We start from the raw sequence: 22,302 nt of genomic DNA, 5'->3' as shown, positions 1-22,302 counted from the left end.
GATATATTGTAAATTACACAGAGGTAACATTACAATACATTTCCCTTCATATTCCCCTGTATTACATAACAATCTTTGAGCTGAGGCAGTTATGGTTCTACAACCATCACCAGTTCTCTTGTTTATATGTATGTGTATGTATGTATGTATGTATGTATGTATGTATGTATGTATGTATGTACGCCCGTGCGTTGACCTCGGGTACTACATATGAACGCAACCGGGGTTTTGTAGGTCGTTGCTCTGATATAGCGGCAATTGTGGAGGCGAAGCTCTAGATTCTTCTTAGATATTACGTGTGAAACATCTGGCACTGAAAGACCTCGAACATATCGTGAAAGACCTTTGTACGTGTAACCCGGTGTCAAATGGTGGTGTCAAGGCATTGGTCAGAACCATTGAACGTGGAGACGCCATGTTTCATTAAAGCCGGTTTTCGTGCTAACCAGGCTTTCGCCATTTATACACTCGCATAATATTTTATTTTATTGAAAAAAACACACGCACGCAATCAAGCGCAACGTGATCGGGGCGTGGTCGTTACGTGATCTAATCGGTTACATAGACCATGGAAGGAACTAATGTTAGTACATGTTATATAATTTTAAAACATAACTTTCTCGAAAGCACAGAGAAGAAAATAGATGATAAATAGATAAATAAATCTCAAAGACAAAACTGAATAACAAAAAGTATTGGTTATATTTGTTAAGGTGACCGATATACTAGTATAACACATTATTTAGTTGTGACGTTTCAATCATGTACAGTCGGCTGTACAGTTTCTCGAATGTTCTAGTGGAATTTTCCGTTGAAAACATTGGTTTGGTGCGGGCGTTGCACTGTCATGCCCATATTGGATTTTAGCAGACATAATGTTAATTTCACGCACACATGGACCATGATCAGGTATATTTCTGGCCAGCTGACACAGTTTACCCACATTCATTTTGGCTCGCGTTCAAATCGTATGCCTCCGTTTTCACCGAAAATTTTCTTGTATATTCGAGAGTATTCGAAAACATAACCACCACAACCTACTGCATGAATGGTTTATTCGGGATTTATATTGATGTAAATTAGACCACGCGACAACAAGGGCATATAAATAGGTAAGAATTAGATCGTGCGAGAACTCTCGCGTTTTCTTTCGTGCAACGCAATTCCATACAGATACGCAGGTACGGAATTTTCCCTAATAGATTTTTTTATATTTAGTATTAAGTGGAATACGTCCATCAATGTTTTTCGGTCATCACATCACTATGGGTCCCATGCGACGGATACATGTACGCGTTTGAAAACACGCATGACATCGTCTGATTGCTTGGTTTCGTTTCCTTTATACGGAGGCAGTAAGCTGGCACATCACACCACGATTACTAGTAACTGGTACTAACCGTGATTAAATTGAAAATGCTGCATGACGACTATGGTGATTTCAACTATTCTGTTTATGTTGTTTTCCCGCCAATAATTTCACATGCATTCTCTCCGTTTCAATTTTAAAAATTTTCCTCCCACAACTCATGGTGTTCCATGACCCAACCCAGTAATATCATCTTCGTTTTTTTTTACCTTTGAATCGTTAAAATATATTCCGAACATACTGAAAGCGACGCGCACCGGTCTGTAGTCTGGGCTCGACGCCGGCTCTAGAAAATTCGTCGGACATGGAAGACACAGTTCACTGAAAGGTCAACGACATCCAACCAACACGTCATCGCTTATCGGAGAACCTGATTGGCCGACACATATACTTCGTGGTTGTATGGTGGGAAGTTTACAGCCAGTATATTTTAATTGTGTTTATTTTTTATAGCAATTTTGGCTTTTTATAGCTGTATTAAATTAAACCCGTTTTTTCTCGCATGGGCGTAGGTGTTTTCTCTTCATCAAAAATGGCATTCAAAGTGGATAGTCCCAACGTAAGTTACACTGAAAACTTTATCATCAGTGACTACAAGTATGAAACAACCGAAATACTCAAGGACAATGGTACCATGAGAGCTGTACCAGTCTCGACTCAGTTCAAGTTCCGTACTGAACGCAAGAAACCCAGAGTTGGCTGCATGTTGGTAGGATGGGGCGGCAATAATGGCACAACTGTTACAGCAGCCGTCATTGCCAATAAACTCGGTCTGTCATGGGAAACCAAAAGTGGCATGCAGGTAGGTTGATAACTTGTAGGCAACAGGCACAATGAATGTCTGTCCGTTGCTAAAGATCTTTTCATGTGGAAGGTTGCATTGTTTCCCCCCTAGAATAAAATATTATCGACAATCACATCCAGCTGTGTACAAAGTGCAGCATTTGTTCAGTAGTGTCAATTAATACTGGAGGCAGCCCTGGAGTACAGGCTAACTTTTTAACAAAAATTCTGTACATTTTCCTAATACCTTTTTATGGGCTAATTTCTTGAGAGTAAGTTACCTAGTGATCAACTCCTGTATTCGTGTGGTAGTGGTTGTTGAAGTTGATGGATGTTTATGTGTCGAAATAACCGTATCCTCAAAATAATGGAAGTTATAGAATAAAAAACAGTTGGGTAATGTAATGCAAGCCTATATCATTAAACTTGACAATTCACACTCTAAAACTCCAACAATCACTAATACTTGTTCTGTCTGATTAGCCACTGTATTAATCACAAGGGGACAAAAAAAAAAAAAACGTGCACACATTTCAATGATCACGTATAAATCATATTTTTCCAAATTTCAAAGCATTAACAAGGGTATAATCGATCTGTTATCAGCCTTCAGCCTTCAGCTTATGTTAATTTATGCATGTGTGATCTCCCTCAAACAGCAGGACTGTGAATTCTTTCTGCTTGAGGGTGCTCTATACAGTGTACATTTCTCAGGGGGCAGCAATGGCATACTGTAAAAAGGGTTAATTGTTCACTGAGTTTTAATTCTGCTTATTTCGCTGACTGGAAAATGAGCCAAATTAAAACCCGGTGAATATGTAAAATTTAGCATAGAACAAATTATCTAAATGATAAAACGTTAATTTAAAACCCACTGAATATGCCTGAAATGCTAAATCAACGAAATTTAAACCCAGTGAAAATTAGTCATTTTACAGTAATTGAAAACAATAATTTACACAGAAAAACATCCTGCAGAAATCAGTAAGAGAAAAGAAAAATATTCCAATATTTGCCCTGGACTGTCGGGCCGCAGCTGCTATAAACAGGCAGCTGCTCTTTAGAGGTGCCCATTAACAGAGGTTAGGGTAGACCACTTAATGATATAGACGTGCACCAAACTATTAATTCTATAATTTTCATTATTTTGAGCATAGACCCTCTAGGGTCTGTTTTGAGCAAGGCACTGTACTGGGACATATTTATTCTGTCCTATAGGCAGAGTTCAAGTTTCAACCTTTGTTGACTCCCATGTGCGAAGCACAAAATGGGAGTCTTTGCGGTTAGTGTGTCTGTATGTGTGTGTGTGTGTGTGTGTGTATGTGTGTCCGTCTGTTCCATTGATATCTCAAGAACCATACATCAGTTTTTGATGAAACTTGGTGCATAGATGCTCTGGGCTAATGCGCAGATTTGATTAGGTTTTGGTAAAATTTCATGCATATTAATTACCTAATTTGCATGATAATAAGCTAATTCTTAGCTGTTCCATTGATATCTAAAGAACCACTTATTGCATTTTGATGAAACTTGGTACATGGATGCTCTGAACCAATGCTTGGTTTTGATTAGTTTTTGGTAAAAATTACCTAATTTGCATAATGATTAGTCAATTTTTGGTTTTTCCACTGATATCTCAAGTATTAATCATCACATTTCAATGAAACTTGGTACATAGATGTCATAGGACACTGCACAGACCTGATAGTTTTTAAGGTAATGTCAGTGCATATTAATTACCTAATTTGCATAATTAATTAACTTTCAGCTTTTGATGTTTCAAGTAGTAAGCATTACATTTCAATAAAACTTGGTACATAGATCCTCAAGGACTATGCAGAGATTGATTGTTTTAGGATAAATAATTGTGTATATTAATTACCTAATTTGCATAATTAATTAATTTTCAGCTTTCACAGATTTCTCAAGTACTAATCATCACATTTCAATGAAACTTTTTACATGGATGCTGTAGGACAATAGACAATTGTGGGTTAAAATCTGTACATATTAATTACTAATTTACATAATTAACCACTTTTAAGCTATCACACTGATATCTAAAGTACTAATTATTCCATTTCAATGAAACTCAGTGCAAAGCTGCTCCAGGACAAACCTGATTAGTTTGGGGTTAAAATCTGTTTATATTAATTCCCTAATTAGCATAATAATTTATAATTTTTTTTGGGTTCCAATCACATTTCAATAAAACTTGGTACATATATGGTCAGTTATATTGCGCAGACCTCATTAGTTTTCCATTAAAATCTGTTCATATTAATTTTCTGATTTGCATTATTAGTTTTCGGCTTTTCCATCACTATCACTATCTATGACAATATATTTAATGAATTGAATATATTTAATTTAATTTGAATTATATTTAATGTGTCTCCAATACTCTCAGCACGTGGGAGTTCTTTCTAAGCTTTCTTTGATTTATTAATACTATCAATTATTATGCATAGTAATACTAAAATTTACATAATCAGTTTTTAATTTTCCACCAATCTTCAGATTTCAATGAAATTTGTAGTTGCTCTTGGATAATCCAGACCTGATTAGGGCTGAAATGAATATTAAATATTAATAAACAAATATTAATTACTAATTTGCATAAATCCGTTTGCTGGAATCAAATTTATTCTTTTAGTTCTCTATACCAATACTACGAATCAGATAACTTATTGTAAATCTCAAAGAGCATATACATTACCAATCTTATTTAAATATTCCCTACTTGTAATTCTTATTCCCACAATACCCTCAGCACATACACGAGTTCATTCTAAGCTTTGCTTGATTTGTCATCAAGGTTCTATGAGCTCATTATTGCATAACCCATAATGTTAGCTTGTGCCTTAAAAAGAATTCCTGGACAGTTCTCACTTTCTGACTGGATGATATGAAACTAAAACATCAAGAGTAATTTATATTCACTATGATGTCAAAACAACATTGGTCAATAGATGAGTTTTTTGACTTGATGGAGTGTTGCATGGTTGCTATGATACTGAATGTACTTCAGACAAAAGGGGGGGGGGTAGATTATATAATCAATCATTCATGAGCCTATTTGCAGCAGTTTTTCGTTAGCTGAGTGTACATGCTCGTATGTTGTCCCCCAGTAATATTTCGCAAATGTCTGTACCGATGACAAAAGAATATAAATGATATTTTGTCAATATTCATTTTGAGTGCATCATTGTATGTTTCCATATTTCATAAGATGATGCAACACAGAACTGAAGCTGGTATAGTGAAATAACTACCTTATAACTGTATTTCTGCTGACAAAATGGTATTACCCGGTAATGTTGATTCAGACCCCCCCCCCCCCCCCAGTACTTTAACTTTATAAAACGTTATATTTACAAAACGTAAGTCTTGCATTGTTACAAAGTACTTATGCAAACTGAAGATAAATTATAATGCATGTGCAGTTGTCACAACACTAATGCTGGAAATCCAGCAGCCATTTTTGAAATTAAAAAATAACTTCCACAGATTTCTGCAACACACTGTAAAATGACACTTGTGAGAAATTTCTTTAAATATTTTCTTTCTTCGTAGCATGCCAATTATTTTGGTTCTCTGACTCAAGCATCAACAATTTGTCTTGGAAGTGGACAACATGGAGATGTGTACATTCCTTTCAAAGACATTTTACCCATGGTAGAACCAGAAGATATAGTGTTCGATGGCTGGGACATTTCCTCATTGGATTTAGCTGAAGCCATGGAGAGAGCTTGCGTACTGGATGTCCAGTTACAAAAACAACTGTACAAGCATATGGAAAAATACAAGCCACGCCCATCCATATACTTTCCAGACTTCATTGCCGCTAACCAGGCTGATCGTGCTGATAATGTTCTAAATGGCAGTAAGCAGGAACAGATGGAACAGATACGAAAGGATATCAGAAACTTCAAGAATGATAATGAACTTGACAAGGTATATATTGCACTTGGTACCCTTTATCCCCAATATTGAATAAAAGCATTAGTTTAGCCACATATTCTGGTTCAGAAATTTAATTTTAAGCACTTTCTGTATTCTATACTATTTAACTGTAATTTTACAGGTGATTGTTTTATGGACTGCGAACACAGAACGCTTCTCGGATGTCAGGTCTGGTCTCAACGACACTGCTGCAAACCTTCTAGCTTCCATCAAGCATGGTGAATCGGAGGTTTCACCATCGACTATATTTGCTGTTGCTAGTATCCTGGAAGGATGTGCATACATTAATGGATCACCACAGAATACACTGGTTCCTGGCGTCATTGAACTGGCTGCCAAGCACAAAGTATTCATTGGTGGGGATGACTTTAAGTCTGGTCAGACAAAAATTAAGTCGGTCTTGGTTGATTTCCTTGTCAGTGCCGGTATCAAGGTAAGATGACTGATCAATGCTCCCTTGCAATCCCACATTGTTGATGCCCCCTATCCTGCTGATACATTGTTAATGCCCTCTATCTTACTGTTACAGTGCCAATGCCCTCTATCTTACTGTTACAGTGCTAATGCCCTCTATCCTGCTGACGCATTGTTAATGCCCTCTATCTTACTGTTACAGTGCTAAACCCTCTATCTTACTGTTACAATGCTAATGCCCTCTATCCTGCTGACGCATTGTTAATGCCCTCTATCTTACTGTTAGTGTGCTAATGCCCTCTATCTTCCTTTTACAGTGCTAATGCCCTCTATCCTAATGGTACAATGTTAATGCTCCCTAATCTGCTGTTACAATACTAACTCTTGCTATCCTACTGGTAGACATTAGTATTACTCCTTCACTGCGTTATCATATACCCAACATTGGCAAACTGACATATCTGCATGGTTTAAAACTTGATTTTCTCATTGGAATTTAATATTCACGTTTCAAGTGTTCTAAGATACCAAGAAGCCATTGCCTTTGTAGCTCTGCGCGGGACTGCGTAGACAGAACAGAGCTATTCATATTGCTTACTGTTAGTTTATGCCAACTTTACATTTTTAACTTCTTAAAAAAACTTCAGCTGTATGAATTTTCATACACACTACAAATGTACCTTGGGTAGTTCTTTCAAATTTGTTCATTTGGTAATGATATCTTCAGTTCTCTAATTTTGATAAATATTTCTGTCATGTTTTGTAAAGTTATATTTTTAACTTTTTCCTGAAAACCTGATTGGTTTGACATTAAATATATAGGTACCTCGTTTAATTTCATGGTAATATCTACAATTTTCTAATCAATTGTCAAGTCTTAATCTGCATTTTATTTTCAGCTCCAGTTTTTTCTGACCAACCCATAAGCTGAATTAAACAGGTCGCAGGTCACATACAAAGCTGGTGCCATGATAGTGTACATTGATTACTTTTCCTTTGCAGTCTGTTATTTTTTCTGCTTCTTCAAATTTCTGTTTTTGACAATGTTTCCATGATACCTGGTTCTCTGTGAATTTGGTTGGGGTGGGTGGTTGGGGTGGGGTGGAGTTGAGGGGTGGAGGGGGGTTTACATTGCAATCTATCTCTTGTTTGAGTGCTTTTATTACCTTGCCCTGAACATCATTAGATGGAGAAGGTATACAAGGGGAAAATGTCTAGTTGTCTCTGTTTTAAACTTTTATCTTGTGGTTACATAACTCAATTTTTATTTGATCATCTTCAAACTTTGAAATCATTTTTCCTCGAAAAAACAATTGACATGTTCTTTTCTGACCAAAACGCTAGTTAGTATTTTTCTCCCAAATTTTGCTTGGATATATTGCTGGTCAGAAATATTACCAGTATTTACATTCATTTTTTCCCTGCATGCGTTTCTTGGTTCACTATTATTATCACTATTATCTGGTAATGCTAGCAGAACTTCAAAAAGTAATGTTTTGGTTCACGTGTATTGTCTAGATGATCATTCTTGAGTGTTGGTTGTCACTTCCATAGTCCCCAACACTGTTAAAAATTGGTGTTAAACCGTAGGTCCAAAAAGGAAAAATTTATGGCTGATGACATAATGGAGCACCAAAACTGGAACAGTTCTGTGATCCATCAAGATTATAGTATCCAATAAATTAAAAAAATGTGCCAAACAATAACATTTTTGGAGGGGAAGGGGACACTCGTAAGTTTTGACACTGATAATAATGAATATTAGAAACATGAATATTGAATAATATCATGACGAGCTCATTGTTCTTGTTCATTTTTTGATAAAATTTTAGCCAGTAATTTCCATACACAAATTTTAGATACTGCATTATTTCAGAACTTAATATTATTAAACTTACCCTGCAAGGAAAATTTATACTACGCACCAAACAAATAAATACATAGTTTTGTGTCAAATGTTATTTAATATCTAGATTCTCATGGGGCAAGGTTGTATTAGGTACGCTCTGTTTTGATAGATTAGATTAAGCTGAAAGGACTGGAATAGTTATGGCCCTTCTTTGCAACCCCACCCCGTACCACTAACATATTCTGCTTTGTAAAAAGTCCTCTCGTTTCAGTGACCCGAGAGCTCATTTGCTTCAGAAGCTGCACACCAATTATATTTACATGTTGCATTAACAGTGCCATAGGAATGGCACCACTGAGGTAAAATAAAAACAAAACAGTTTTATATGTACATTGTGTGTGGAGAATTTAAAAAAAAAAAAGGTTTGTTTTATTATGAGATCGAGGTCAAGAAATGAATTGAGTGAAGCTTATGGTTAAATTCTAAAATTCGGTCAATTCAGTATTTTTACTTTGCTGCCTCATAACATAAAATGGTTATGTTTAGGTCTACTAATACAATGGTATACACTTCATCACGTACATATAAATGCTACTAAAACATGGACTTGTGTTTTGGGTTCTGGTTGTGCATTCATAAAACATCATTACTCAGACATGCCTGGACTGATTTTTGGTACAAATTAGTCTGCATATGTACATCAATTTGTATAAACCCAGCACACACCAAAACTCAACATTTTAACATGTCATCAGCAGTTTCTTGGACATGCCTTGACTGATTTCAATTTAAACTTGATATTTACATCACTCTTGGTGGGAAACTGATGTCCAATTTATTGATTTGATTGAAAATGGCTGACCAGTGGCCATTTTGTTTCTTTCAAGTGTTTCTTATAAACTTTTATAGGTTTTGTTTAAATTTGATTCAAAAGCAAGACAAGGTGGGTTGAATATTGTTCAATTATTTTTAGATTTTGATGTAATTTAACCAATTGGTGGTCATTTCATCGAAAATCGGTTATTAATGCATGTCTGTTTGTGTAATAATTCCCTTCATTGATTGAAAATGGCTGACCAGTGACCATTTTGTTTCTTTCAAGTGTTCCACAAGTTTTTCTTATAAACTTTTATAGGTTTTGTTTAAATTTGATTCAAAAGCAAGACAAAGTAGGTTGAATATTGTTATTATTTTTAGATTTTGATGTAATTTAACCAATTGGTGGTCATTTCATCGAAAATCGGTTATTGATATATGTTGGTTTGTTTAATAATTCCCTTCAAACTTGGCCATATTGGTTTTATTTTCACATGTCCTTCATCATCCCTCTTGCATACCTTGTTCAAGAAAGTACAAAGACGAGACACAAGTCTGTTTTTTACAGAGTATGGTGCACATAATTTATTCTCACGATTTAATGAAAAATTTATGTGCCAGTGTTGTACCTGTTCCTTATGCAGGCACATTTTTACTGATTTTGTTTAAATTTGGTGTGAATGTTTGTGATCAGTATCAAAGTAGGTTTCTCTTCTGATACTTGAAGGAACTGCATGCATTTGCAACCAGTCCTACATGCGACATGGGCAAGTTTCATACCATCAAAGCTTATTTTTTCAGTGACACAATACAATTGAACCTAATCCACATTTATCTAAAGCCTGGTCTTTTTCACATTGATCATCACATTGATCGTTGCTACAAAAAATTCGGCTGTGGTTGAAATACATAATTCACACTTGTTAGAGATTGTACTGCACTGAATGTAAGATGAATTTATATGGTGCACACTCGATTTGGTTTCTTCTACAGTTATAACTAATAAAGGCTACAGTCAACAATACAATTTGTTGAATGTCGTTCAGTAATCACATTCTGTGAAAGTGACTTTCATGAAATTCACTCACTTTTTCCTTGTTCTTGATCTTTGCTGATTATTAACAAGGTCATAATTTGGTGATAATACAATGGAGTGATTGCTATGCTTGATTTCATGCAAAAAAATTTAACATGTACATAAAAGTCACAAGTATAAAAATCAACTTAATTTGTCGTATTGGTAATCAAACTTTGTTTGGGTTGCGAATAATCAAATAAGTCTGGAATTGTTTACTTGCCTTTAAGCTTTGTTTTTTGCATAGGTTAAATTGTTAATAACGTATCCCTTTTAAATAAAAAGCTGACAATAAAATATTACCATATTTGCTCTATTCTAGTAATGGATATTGTGCAAAATAATCTTCTACTGATGCAATAGAGCAAATGCGGTACTCATGATTTAACATTTAAAATTTTGATGCCTTTTTTTTTTCTTTCTAAATTTTGCTTTGAATCACAGCCTGTATCCATTGTGAGTTACAATCACCTTGGCAACAACGACGGAAAGAATCTATCTGCACCCCAACAATTCCGTTCCAAGGAGATCTCCAAGAGCAACGTAGTTGATGATATGGTCCAGTCTAATTCTATCTTGTACAAAGAAAATGAGAAACCAGATCACTGCGTCGTTATTAAATACGTACCATTCGTTGGTGACAGTAAGCGTGCGATGGACGAATATACCTCTGAGATTATGATGGGCGGCCACAATACCATCGTGATGCACAATACGTGCGAGGATTCGCTTCTTGCTAGTCCAATCATATTAGACTTGGTTATCCTCTGCGAGATGTGCCAGAGAATCAATTTCAAGACAGGTAATTTGAACCAAAATTTGTATTTAAATCCTTTGAATGCCAAAATTGACATTTTTGAACCAAATAGATATGATTTTTCCCCACCTACAGGTGTTAAAATTATGAAATCAACAAATGTCAATCGAGAATCAGTGAACTTGGTATTAGGGTTAAAATCTGGACATAACAATTGCCAATGTTCAGCTGTTGCAATGTACACGTATATATGTAAACGTTTTCTACTGTGGATCATTTTCACATCAATAATAATGAGCTTACTTTAGCTGACAAACTTCTGGTTTTAAAAGGGGCAATTGTAGATTAGTAATTAGCTGCAGATATTTCCTATATATATTTTCTAAGGGCCAAAACAGAAAGATTTTAAAATTTTTCTTCAGGGGGAAAATGGTGTGGTTAAATTTTCAATACGACAACAATATGTAATAAATAATGTTTTTGAATACATGCATTAAATATTGATTTGAAGATGAAAAACATTTGAAACGCTAAAATAAACAAGGTGCACTTACCCAGTTTCAGACTGACAACTGTGTTGTTTTTGCACAAACTTTCTTTGTGTTTAGTTTCAAAGCATACTAAAAATTCAATTTTTGTTACCAATTCTCTTTTTATAGCCAACAGTGATGATTGGGAAACTTTCCACCCAGTGCTGTCCATCCTGAGCTATCTCTGTAAAGCGCCGCTAGTTCCTCCTGGTACACCAGTGGTCAACGCACTCTTCAAACAACGCGCCTGTTTAGAGAACATCTTCCGAGCCTGCATTGGATTGTCACCAATCAACCACATGACTCTGGAACACAAAGTAACCGCACCGCTCCCAAAGCTGGTTGCAACCAAAAATGTAGAAGTGCAGGAAAAACCCAAACCATACGTCATCAACTTGAAAAGACCACAGGAAGTACCAGTGGAGGAATAGAATAAAAAAAACGCTGCAAATCGTTGGTCACAGTAACTCAGTTTTTCCCCAACTCTGATAATGTGTTCAAGTTATTTGTGAAATTTCAAGTCAAATTTGTAGTCTTCTTGTCATTACAATAACTTATTTGACCATCTTCTAGTTCAATTTTCATGATGGTATAAAATTTGGCTTAAATAAAACATTTGTTAGATGCAAAATAAGTAAATGGAATAAAGACATTAAATTTTATAGTACTTGTAAGGAGACACAGATATCCCAAAGATCTATAAACCATTTTGTTTTCATTGTGTACTTTTCCTGCCAAATCAGGCTTGTATTTTATTTTGTTTATATATATATATACCTATATATTATAAAATCAGTTTTTTAATAATACAGTACCGTACATGTATTATTGAGGAACACGTTGGCTAGTATTTATACATTTTTGCTTTAAAATGTTGCTTTACTATTATTTTTTAGTAACTTTTATATAATTCATGTATATTTGATAAGGGGACATGGAGATTAATACAGTACAGGTAGAATTATTTGAGCAACATGATTATTTATTTTATTTTCCTGTAATGTTGCAACCCTGCTTGAAGTCGGTTCCCTGCAACGGAGATAGTTTTCACAAAATATTCTATCAAAGTTGGATTACAGATGTACTTGTATGTTTAGCGTTAAATAAAGTTACAATATTAAACGCAACTTTGTGCTTTATTGTGCCGTGGGAATTTTCTGTTTAACAAAGCAATATGGATGAGCAAATGTAATTTTTAATATTGTTTGATCTGAAAACAATTTGTTTTAGATAATTGTTCAATGAAACTCTTAAATAAATGTGTGATTTGGTATCTCTGCACATCAGATTTTTAGCCCCGCTGTCGACGCGAAGCCGTTCATATTACTGATCATCCAGCATATGTAGTATATCGTCAACTTTTTACATTTTTGTCTTCAAAACCGTTAAACCAAATTTTCGACTTCTTGATAAAAAACGCAAGTCTGATTGCTTTGTTACTATACATATAGGTGCCTCAGGTAGACCTTTCTCAAATTTGTTCGTCACGATTTCTTCAATTATCTAATTTTGATGAATATTTTTGACATTTTTGTTGAAAACAGAAGTCCGATTGCTTTGATACTATACATATTGTTTATTTTCTAATGATACCTTCAGTTCATTAATTGAAATGTGTATTGCTAACAGCGGAGCTATCTCAGTCGACGTGCTGCTTGTTCATCAAACGAATACTGTTGTCCTACCAACAGGTTTTCTTTTTCGAACTTTAAAATAACTACAGTGAATAAATTTAACCGCATCCTGCTACTTACCAGATCAGACTAATGCATGTTTCAGCTGTCATTTGTTCTGTTCTCTGTAGTTCTTGCTGTAATCTTGGTTTGTATATCGGTCAAAATGAATTGCTGGATTAATGAATCTTAACTCCCAGGGAGATGTTGCAGTGTTCATGTGCTAACGAATTTGCTGAACCATAAGTGGCAATGCAGACGAAGAAGTGGTCCATATTGATCCAAGGCACTTTTATTCACCAAATGGCTGCAATGTCACCTCTTGAATATGGTTATTCATAAGAAAGCATATGGGAATTTGAAATGGTGCAGCGAATATTTCCCTAGACTACAAACACGGCTCAATCTGCTAGAGGAACAGCATTCTGCTGTTTTTAAATTTGAGTGGCAACATCAATATTGCAGTTCATTTTAGACAAGCACATATAAGAGTCTCGATAATCAATTATATTTTAAAGACGCATGGTACATAGGTACTCCGAGATAATGTGCAGACCTGATTAGTTGTGGGTTGAAGTCGATGTATATTAATTAACTAATTTGCATAACGATTAGTAAATTTTTGGCTTCATTTTGTGTTGATATATTTTTACCAATATCTGAAGTACTATCATCACATTCCAATGAAACTTGGGTACATAGATATTTTTGGACAGTGCGAATACCTGATTAGTTTCAGGTTAAAATCTGCATATTGATTACCCGATTTGCATAATAAACTTTCAGCTTTTTCAGTGATCTCAAAAACCAGTGATTGCATTTCAATGAAATTTGATACACAGATGCCCAAAATTTGTACATACTAATTACTGAATTTGCATAATTAGCCAACGATTCTAGATTCATGGGAAGAACGTGAAAGACCTGTTAATTTTTGTGTTGAAATTGCGCTTACAAAGTACTAATTAGCCAATTTGTTGCTATTCCACTGATATCTTGAAAAACCAATCATCGCATTTCAAAGATACATTTGTGTAGATTAGTTATCTAATTAGCATATTTTAAGCTTTTCCATAGATATCTTGATAACTCGGATTTCAATGAAACACGATAGTGTCGGTGCTTTGGGGTAGTTTGTAGAAGTAGCATAAATTAGGCAATTTCTGATATTTAAAAAAAGCAAATTTAAATTAAACTTGTGTTCTGGAATTATTCAGACTGCAAAGCAGAGAAGTACAATCAAGCCTATTTTTTTTTAGTCCCCGTTCGGACGAAGTCCGAAAACAGGGACTACCCGGTATTAATTTGGGTTTGTTCAGTTAGTCCATTCATTCGTCCGAAACTATATCTCGGACACCCATTGACGGATTTGATTCAAACTTTACATGAAGACAATACATAATATCTTATGATCCGAGCAAAAATGGCCAACTGGTGGCCATTTTGGATGTAAAATTTGCTATTTCAAATTCTGATACCTAAACATGTCCGCAGCAATTTCTCGGAGATGACTGGGCCCATTTGGATCAAAGTTGGTATGATGAACATACATATTGGGTTGTAGGTGCATGTCAGTTTTTTTTTCGTGATTCAAACAAATATGACCGACTGGCAGCCATCTTGTTTTTCATGGTACCCATGCTACTTTATCTTGAATGCAATGAACGTTTCTGTTTAAATTTTGTACAAAGATAGTATACCAAGAGATACATCTGCACCAACATGATTTGTGTGATTCAATTCAATATGGCTGGTAGACGCCAAATTTTCATGTAAAAGCGCTAAATCGTCATTGTTACATGTCTAGAGCCGTTTCTCAGAGATGACTGGGCCAATTTGGATCAAACTTGGTATGATGATCATACATATTTTGTTATAGGTGCTCGTCATATTTTATAAACGACTCAAACAAATATGGCCGACTGGCGGCCATTTCTTTTTCATGGTACCCATGCTACTTTCTCTTTATGTTTTGTACAAAGATAGTATACCAAGGGATACATTTGTACCAACATTATTTTTGTGATTCAATATGGCTGGCTGATGCCCAATTTTTATGTAAAAGCACTATAAATCGTCATTTTCACATGTCCGTTTCACAGAGATGACGAGGCCAATTTGGATCAAAGTTGGTATGATGATCATACATATTGGGTTACATTTTTGCATGTCATTTTTTCTGTGATTCAAACTAATGTGGCCGACTGGCGGCCATTTTTTTTTCATGGTGCCCATGCTACTTTCTCCGTTTTGTAAAAACAAGCAGCCTCTCGGCTGAGACTTGCTGTTTTCAACAAGAATTCAAAAATATCATTTTTGACCATAAATGATTGTGGTTTTTAACAAGAAAATATCACTTTTTACCAAAAATGACAAAAATATTCATCAAAATTAGAGAATTGAAGATATCATCATGAAATGAACAAATTTGAGAGTGGTCCATATGTAGTATCTATATATGTAATATCAAAGCAATTGGACTTGTGGTTTTTAACAAGAAGTTGAAAATATCACTTTTTACCAAAAATGACAAAAATATTCATCAAAATTAGAGAATTGAAGATATCATCATGAAATGAACAAATTTGAGAGTGGTCCATATGTAGTATCTATATATGTAATATCAAAGCAATTGGACTTGTGGTTTTTAACAAGAAGTTGAAAATATCACTTTTTACCAAAAATGACAAAAATATTCACCAAATTTAGAAAATTAAAGATATCATTACAAAATGAACAAATCTGAGAGAGGTCCACATGTAGTACCTATATATGTAATATCAAAGCAATTGGACTTGCGGTTTTTAACAAGAAGTTGAAAATATCACTTTTTACCAAAAATGACAAAAATATTCACCAAAATTAGCGAATTGAAGATATGATCATGAAATGAACAAATCTGAGAGAGGTCTACCCAAGGTACATATACACCAAGTATCAAAGCATTCAGGCTTGTAGTTTTCAAGAAGAAGTCGAAAAAGTAAAACATTGACACGGACACCGGACGACGGACAATCACTCATATGATAAGCTCCGCTCGACAAAGTCGACAGCGGAGCTAAAGATAGTATACCAAGGGATACATTTGTACCAACATTATTTTTGTGATCCAATATGGCTGGCTGATGCCCAATTTTTATATAAAAGCACTATAAATCGTCATTTTCACGTGTCCGTTTCACAGAGATGACTAGGCCAATTTGGATCAAAGTTGGTATGATGATCATACATGTACATATTGGGTTATATTTTGGTATGTCATTTTTTCTGTGATTCAAACTAATGTGGCCGACTGGTGGCCATTTTGTTTTCCATGATACCCATGCCTACTTTCCCATGAATGCAATGAACATTTCTCTTTAAATTTTGTACAGTATACAAATAGATACATCAACATGTACATTATTTTTGTAATTTGATGCAATATGACTGCCCAATTCTCGTGTAAAAGCACTAAATCATAATATTTTACAAATCCATCTCCTATTTAATGATTTCAATCTAATCTCAGTGACTTCATCAGCATCAAATTGATATGTCAGATCACAAAATTTTGGACGGGGACTGTGTCATTAACAATAACTTGTATTTTCTGTATGCATTATGAACTTCATACTATGAATCACATTGTGCATCTCAAATACCAGTCTTATTATTTTCTAGGCTTGTTAAATATTCCTTGTTTTTTACTTCAGGTGCTTTCAATTCTCACAGCACACAAGAGTTCATTCTAAGATTTTTTTATGATCCCAATTCAACTACAATCAACTCTATTCAGAAGTTTTTCCAATCTTTGCGTTTGATAGTTTGCACATCAATTTGGGAATGGTATCATGTGTACTCAGAATCCAATAATACTGCTCTAGACTATACATTCTCATCCACTTTAGAACTTTAAATATCCATATTGAAAAGGTAGTGTAATTTATTCATCAAATTATATTCCATATACAATGATCTGCCAATGAATTCTTCACTAAATTTACAGACAAGTGAAAATGCTTTTTCAGAAATGTCTTGACACTTTTAAACAAATGTGTACCTTTCAGAATCGTAAACAAATATTCTCTGAAACCACTGTAAAGCTTAATTCACTGAATGTTTACATAATTAACTATAATCAGATTCTCTACCACTGTAATCATTGACCATGGACAAAATGCATTCTACTACACATAGTAGTAGTCTTGACTTCGTTCACTATATGATCCTGTGTTAAGCGTGACTTAAAACAGAACAAACAAAGTTCACGGTGACGTTAAAACATTGCACAAGATTCAAGTATTTTAGGATTACCCATGCTTTAATAAATGTTCTAAAAACATTTGATGATGTAAGGGTATCTCCATGCAATATTCCCCACTCAAAGATTTTTGACATAGCTATAAAAAAAGAAATTCAAGTTCAAATCACTTCGATTTGTGTGACAGTAGTTCGATCTGCGCCTTTTCACGCAATACGAGAGATCTAACAGTGAGCAAAAAATCACCTGTATATAATGGTTTGCAATTCTCCATAAGTTATTAACAGTAAATGGTTACTATGGTTACTATCAGAGTAGTATAATATTTAACTAAATTCGTTTAATTAGGATGGTGGTGGTTATTTATAACAATAAATCCCCAAAATGTCATATGGGAGTTAGAGAAGGGTCTAGATCATCTTACCATAGACGCTTCTCATATGGCACTGTGGGGGCATTCATTATTTTTGAAAGGATAATTTTACGCACCAGTATATATTTTTACCATCAAAACGAATTTTTTTTTCATTTTTAAGCACATTGTCCGATTGTTTCATATTGTGTAACTAGGATCATACAAGCTCCAACTGTTTTTTTTAAATATAAACCCTGAACTATGCACTCCCGACTTAAAGCGAAACAGTTGTTGATCCACGTCATGTTCAATATGGGACCCACATAGAGTAACAGTTGGTTTACAGCAAAAATATATATTATTAAAAAAGATTCTTCTTATGTATGATAATTCAAAGAAGTATATTTTTTAACATAAAAACAAAAATTTGAATTTTGCAGCTATAGTGGTGTTAACACACATCCTGCAGATGTTGTTTTTTCCTTTAATATATCTGTGGTTTTTAGCAGGAGCTGTATTAAATAAATGCACCACCAAACTATATTCATATGCACCACCAAACTATATTCATAGACTATACAAGTTTGAACCCCGGATAGTAGATGTAAATATATTTTACCACATGTGGGTGACTGACTTGTGTTGTGTAGTGTTGTACTAACTCCTGTATCTTTAAGACTCCTTGTGAAGAGCCCCAAGAGTTATCGCCACAACCATCGAGTCAAGTCTAAATAACTGACAATATTGTGACTAATTTGCGGCATAAACCTAACAATTTGTTGACAGATCCTTTCAACAAATCAAATAACGCCTTGCATAAATGCTTTGACTCAACTCGGGCCCTATCATAAAACAAAGAAATGATATGGGCTTGTTACTCTTCTTAGTAAATCTTGTAGTTGAACTTGGCTTTGCACAGGTATTTCATTTGTACTTGAGCCACATCATAGACAATGTATCTAAGAGGTTAAGGTTAAGGATAATACAATCACTTACAAGCAGTGAAAACCTTCCCAACTGTAAAATATGTGTTGCTGTACTGCAAACAGTTATTTTTCACATAAAACAATTTCTGTCGTTTGATGCTTGAAACGGCACCGTCTTCAAAACTGCGTTTGTGTGTGTTCTTCTGTTCTCTACTAAAGCGTACATACACGCTGTTAAAATTAAACATTCCTCACAACCTAACTATAGTACTTTATCATCTGAAAAAACATTTAATATGTATGACTCTCTTGCCTGTGAGTGCACAACCTGCTTTAACAGATCTCTACCTGCTATCAATATGTAGAGATTTATTGTTTTCGCCCTCCCTATACATACATGTATGCACAGTTGTGAAGACAGTGTCGCTTCAAGCATCTTGAGGGAATATAAGGAATATTCACTGCTAAAAAACCACGATTTGCAGAAATTTTAATTATAGGCAGTAGACTGAACCATTATTATAATTTCCTAAGCCTTTGTTATATCATCAGAGAATGAAATTTGAATTATATCTGGCAGATTGTTGCAAACTTAAGAAGCTAGACTGTTCAGTCCCTGATAAAAGCAGAATAAGGTAACAATGGGATGAAGCAAATTAGAATGGAATGTGCAAACATTAAGTCAGTAGAGTTGGTCATGTGATCTACAGATCGCAACGAAAACAAGTACTATGATTTGGGAACAGTAAATAAATTAAAAAAGACCATTTTCCATTCACTGCATGAAACGAACGGAAAAAACCACAGTCACATTCAAAATTTTTGGGGGACACTTCTACACTTCATAATGTGCTACAAAAACACATTTAATGATAGTCATTTTTTATGAAGCAAGATTGTCTCAATGCAATATTCCTATCTGTAAGATTGATATGAAAAAAAGTTATTCAAACTATTTGATTTCCGCAACAGACATTCAAACAGTGTCTCATGCAGTACACAAGATCTTGCATTGATTGGAAAATCAACTGTTGGCATCAAGGTTTTCACTGGCATTTGATGTCTGTATGAATCCTGCACCATTTAGTAACCAGGTGTGTAAGCATAATATAAAAATTAACCTGACATTATAAGTTGACAATTGAATCTCTACAAATCGATAACACTGAAATCCACTTCAGTTAGAATTGTATAGCTCACAAAAAGGATACTCGTTATACAGAAGGCTAGTTTTAAGAGAACCATCTATAGCACCTTTGCCCAGGGGCACAGTCACGCCATCTTTTGTAGTGATAGCAGCGGTGGGATCAGGACCAGTGGCACCAAGACCTGTCAAAATCAAATAAACATGTGAATTTATAGACACTTCACAGCACTATGCTTGTGGACTACAAAAAATCAATAAATCAATGGGGGGGGGGGGGGGGGGTTGCATCAGCAGAACATGTGTCAATACTTTGCATGCTTACGCCCTGCTGCATGATGCGTCAGGAAAGATTGAAATGTTCGAAAAATGACACCTATTCAAAAGATTATATCGTTTTCTTCTTTCAGCAGTTAATGTGTTAGCAGCAACAGGATGAAGGTAAAAGATGAATGATTGCTTACCTTTAGTGCTGTGCTTTCCACTTGGTGGTTTACTCAGTGACTTTGCATTTGTTAACTCGTACATATTACCCAATGCGACTTCACATAGCAACATCAAGCCAATATTGTTGCTAGGTGTGGTTCGGCAGTAATTGGCGCTCTTGGAGCTCATGTCAGCAAAGTACACACCTTTACCAAACATGTAACCAGTCTGTAGAGAATAATACAAAACAATAGTCGCAATAAAATAAATTGTTTCAATGAATTGTCAATCACGACACACAAAGAATACCAGCCTTATTTCACAATCAACATTTGGAGGTAGCGAGAGGGGGACAATGGGAAATGGAGTAATTACAATTCAGACATTCTTGGTCAATTACCAAGTGATTTCAGATGGGATATAGAAGAATACAAATATCTTCGTGTAAATATTTTCTTTGAAGATTGTTATGCAAGTTCCTTTGAATCTCAACAAAAAGTTGTTGCTTTTTGTGGGAGTGGATGCTGTCAACATTTTTAGAAAAAAAAATTCCTCTACATCCCATTTTTTAAACACAGTTTGACCAGAAACACTATTTTTTTGTGAGCACCAATCTACGTTTTAAATACGAATAAAGAACTAAATACCGGGGGTAAGTATAAATTTCAAAAAATAATGTGCATGGAAAGTAAATGTAAACAATAGAACTTACCACAGGCGCCTCTGGTGGCGCTATACGCAAACCTTGAGAAAGTATACCAGCATAGTTAGAAGTTCTTGAACCGTGCCATAATAACTGACGATTGTGTAACTGTTTGAACGGCTTATATTTGGAACATTCCCCAGCACGGTCTAACTGGTATACCTGAGAAGTCAAATTACAATATATACTTAGATAGGATAAGTTAGGTTTAAAGCGAGGGAGTCACCACCTGCATATGCGTCAGATGGCCATAGCGTGTCATTGTTTACATACAAATGTCTACCTATGAGCCTTTGTGTTTTTAGTGTGTGTTGTTATCGTCACTTGGGACTCAATTCCTGCACATGGTGACGACCCTTCCGTTTTAACTTTGAGTTCTTATTGTATAGTTATAGGTAAACCTATATTCAAAATTTAGACACAAATCAACAGACACAAATAAAATAGAAACACAATTTTGAATTAAAAATTTCAGTGAATATGCCAAAAACATGAAGTTGAATGACTGCATTAAATACTAGTCTTGTTGTATTGCATCTGAAATATGACCATAACATGGAAAAGGGAAGCTTGCTTTCAAAACAAGAAAAGTACCAGTAAACATAGATACGAGAACGTCAACATAGAAAACAATGAGGCATATTTTATCCCTGAAGGTATCTAATTTGTGTGATAATTCTACTTTTTAAATGGGAGTGGTCCATAAAGAAAATGATACAATTTCTAACAATAACAATGGAAGTAAGACTTACATCCAATAACTCTAACGAGTACTGAGTATGAGTGGCAGCATGGGTATTTTTCATATACTTCTCAATCATTGTGAACTCGTCACTCTTGTGTTCCAGTACCTGTCACGAAACAACATTATCATCAGCAACATTATTATATACTGTGGAATACTTTATTTTCGCTGGAATTAATTTTCGCTGAAAATGCTTTTTGGGCGTTCTTTATGGAATTTATTTTCACTGATTCTTGATGAGTTGAATTGTGAAATATAGGGAAAAAAAGGTACATTCGCTGGATTTTATTTTCACGGAATCATCCCTTCAGCGAAAATAGCGAAGTATAAAGTATTCTAGAGTACCTCGTATAGCCTGGCCTTTAGCAGCCTGAGGTCGTACAGCAAAATTGTCACACAACTGAGGAGCGTACAAATAATTATTACATCATCATAACATTGCGATCTCAAAATTCAAACGAGCAAGTTTCCTTATATACAGATCAATTTTTTTTTTTCCACAAAACTATAACACTGACTGATTAATAA

At 34.9% G+C, this 22,302-nt stretch overlaps 2 protein-coding genes across 3 annotated transcripts in view; one reads left to right on the top strand and one right to left on the bottom strand.

Moving 5' to 3' along the window:
* The first annotated feature begins 1,134 nt into the window (after positions 1-1,134).
* LOC100366848 (inositol-3-phosphate synthase 1-A-like) lies at positions 1,135-12,686 on the top strand. 2 transcript variants are annotated; one of them, XM_002731391.4, is made up of 6 exons: positions 1,135-1,181; positions 1,882-2,171; positions 5,729-6,109; positions 6,240-6,551; positions 10,717-11,074; positions 11,689-12,686. In XM_002731391.4, the coding sequence occupies exons 2-6, from the start codon at positions 1,902-1,904 to the stop codon at positions 11,988-11,990; spliced, it is 1,623 nt and encodes a 540-aa protein (XP_002731437.1). In that variant the 5' UTR covers positions 1,135-1,181; positions 1,882-1,901; the 3' UTR covers positions 11,991-12,686. The 2 variants fall into 2 exon arrangements, with proteins under 2 accessions (XP_002731437.1, XP_085348710.1); XM_085492584.1 differs by lacking the exon at positions 1,135-1,181 and having other exon boundaries at positions 1,850-2,171.
* Positions 12,687-17,133: 4,447 nt separating this feature from the next.
* LOC100370595 (poly [ADP-ribose] polymerase 1-like) overlaps positions 17,134-22,302 on the bottom strand; it is a 39,486-nt gene continuing 34,317 nt past the window's right edge. The window contains exons 19-23 of the mRNA XM_006812320.3: positions 21,782-21,880; positions 21,039-21,191; positions 20,365-20,554; positions 19,968-20,085; positions 17,134-18,789 (exon numbers count right to left, since the gene is read on the bottom strand). Coding sequence (XP_006812383.1) covers positions 18,714-18,789; positions 19,968-20,085; positions 20,365-20,554; positions 21,039-21,191; positions 21,782-21,880 — 636 coding nt within the window. The 3' untranslated portion in view covers positions 17,134-18,713. The remainder of the gene's footprint in view (positions 18,790-19,967; positions 20,086-20,364; positions 20,555-21,038; positions 21,192-21,781; positions 21,881-22,302) is intronic.

The sequence above is a fragment of the Saccoglossus kowalevskii genome, chromosome 2, assembly GCF_978046115.1.
Source record: "Saccoglossus kowalevskii chromosome 2, keSacKowa6.1, whole genome shotgun sequence".
Classification (NCBI taxonomy): domain Eukaryota; kingdom Metazoa; phylum Hemichordata; class Enteropneusta; family Harrimaniidae; genus Saccoglossus; species Saccoglossus kowalevskii.
The sequence above is the reverse complement of the archived record's forward strand: the minus strand, read 5'-3'. Positions and strand labels throughout refer to the sequence as shown.

Coding starts and splice junctions, on each gene's coding strand:
- LOC100366848 (XM_085492584.1), top strand. CDS start 1,872: ATGGGCGTAGGTGTTTTCTCTTCATCAAAAATGGCATTCAAAGTGGAT. Junction 2,172..5,728: donor AAACCAAAAGTGGCATGCAG/GTAGGTTGATAA, acceptor CTTTCTTCGTAG/CATGCCAATTATTTTGGTTC. Junction 11,075..11,688: donor GAGAATCAATTTCAAGACAG/GTAATTTGAACC, acceptor CTCTTTTTATAG/CCAACAGTGATGATTGGGAA.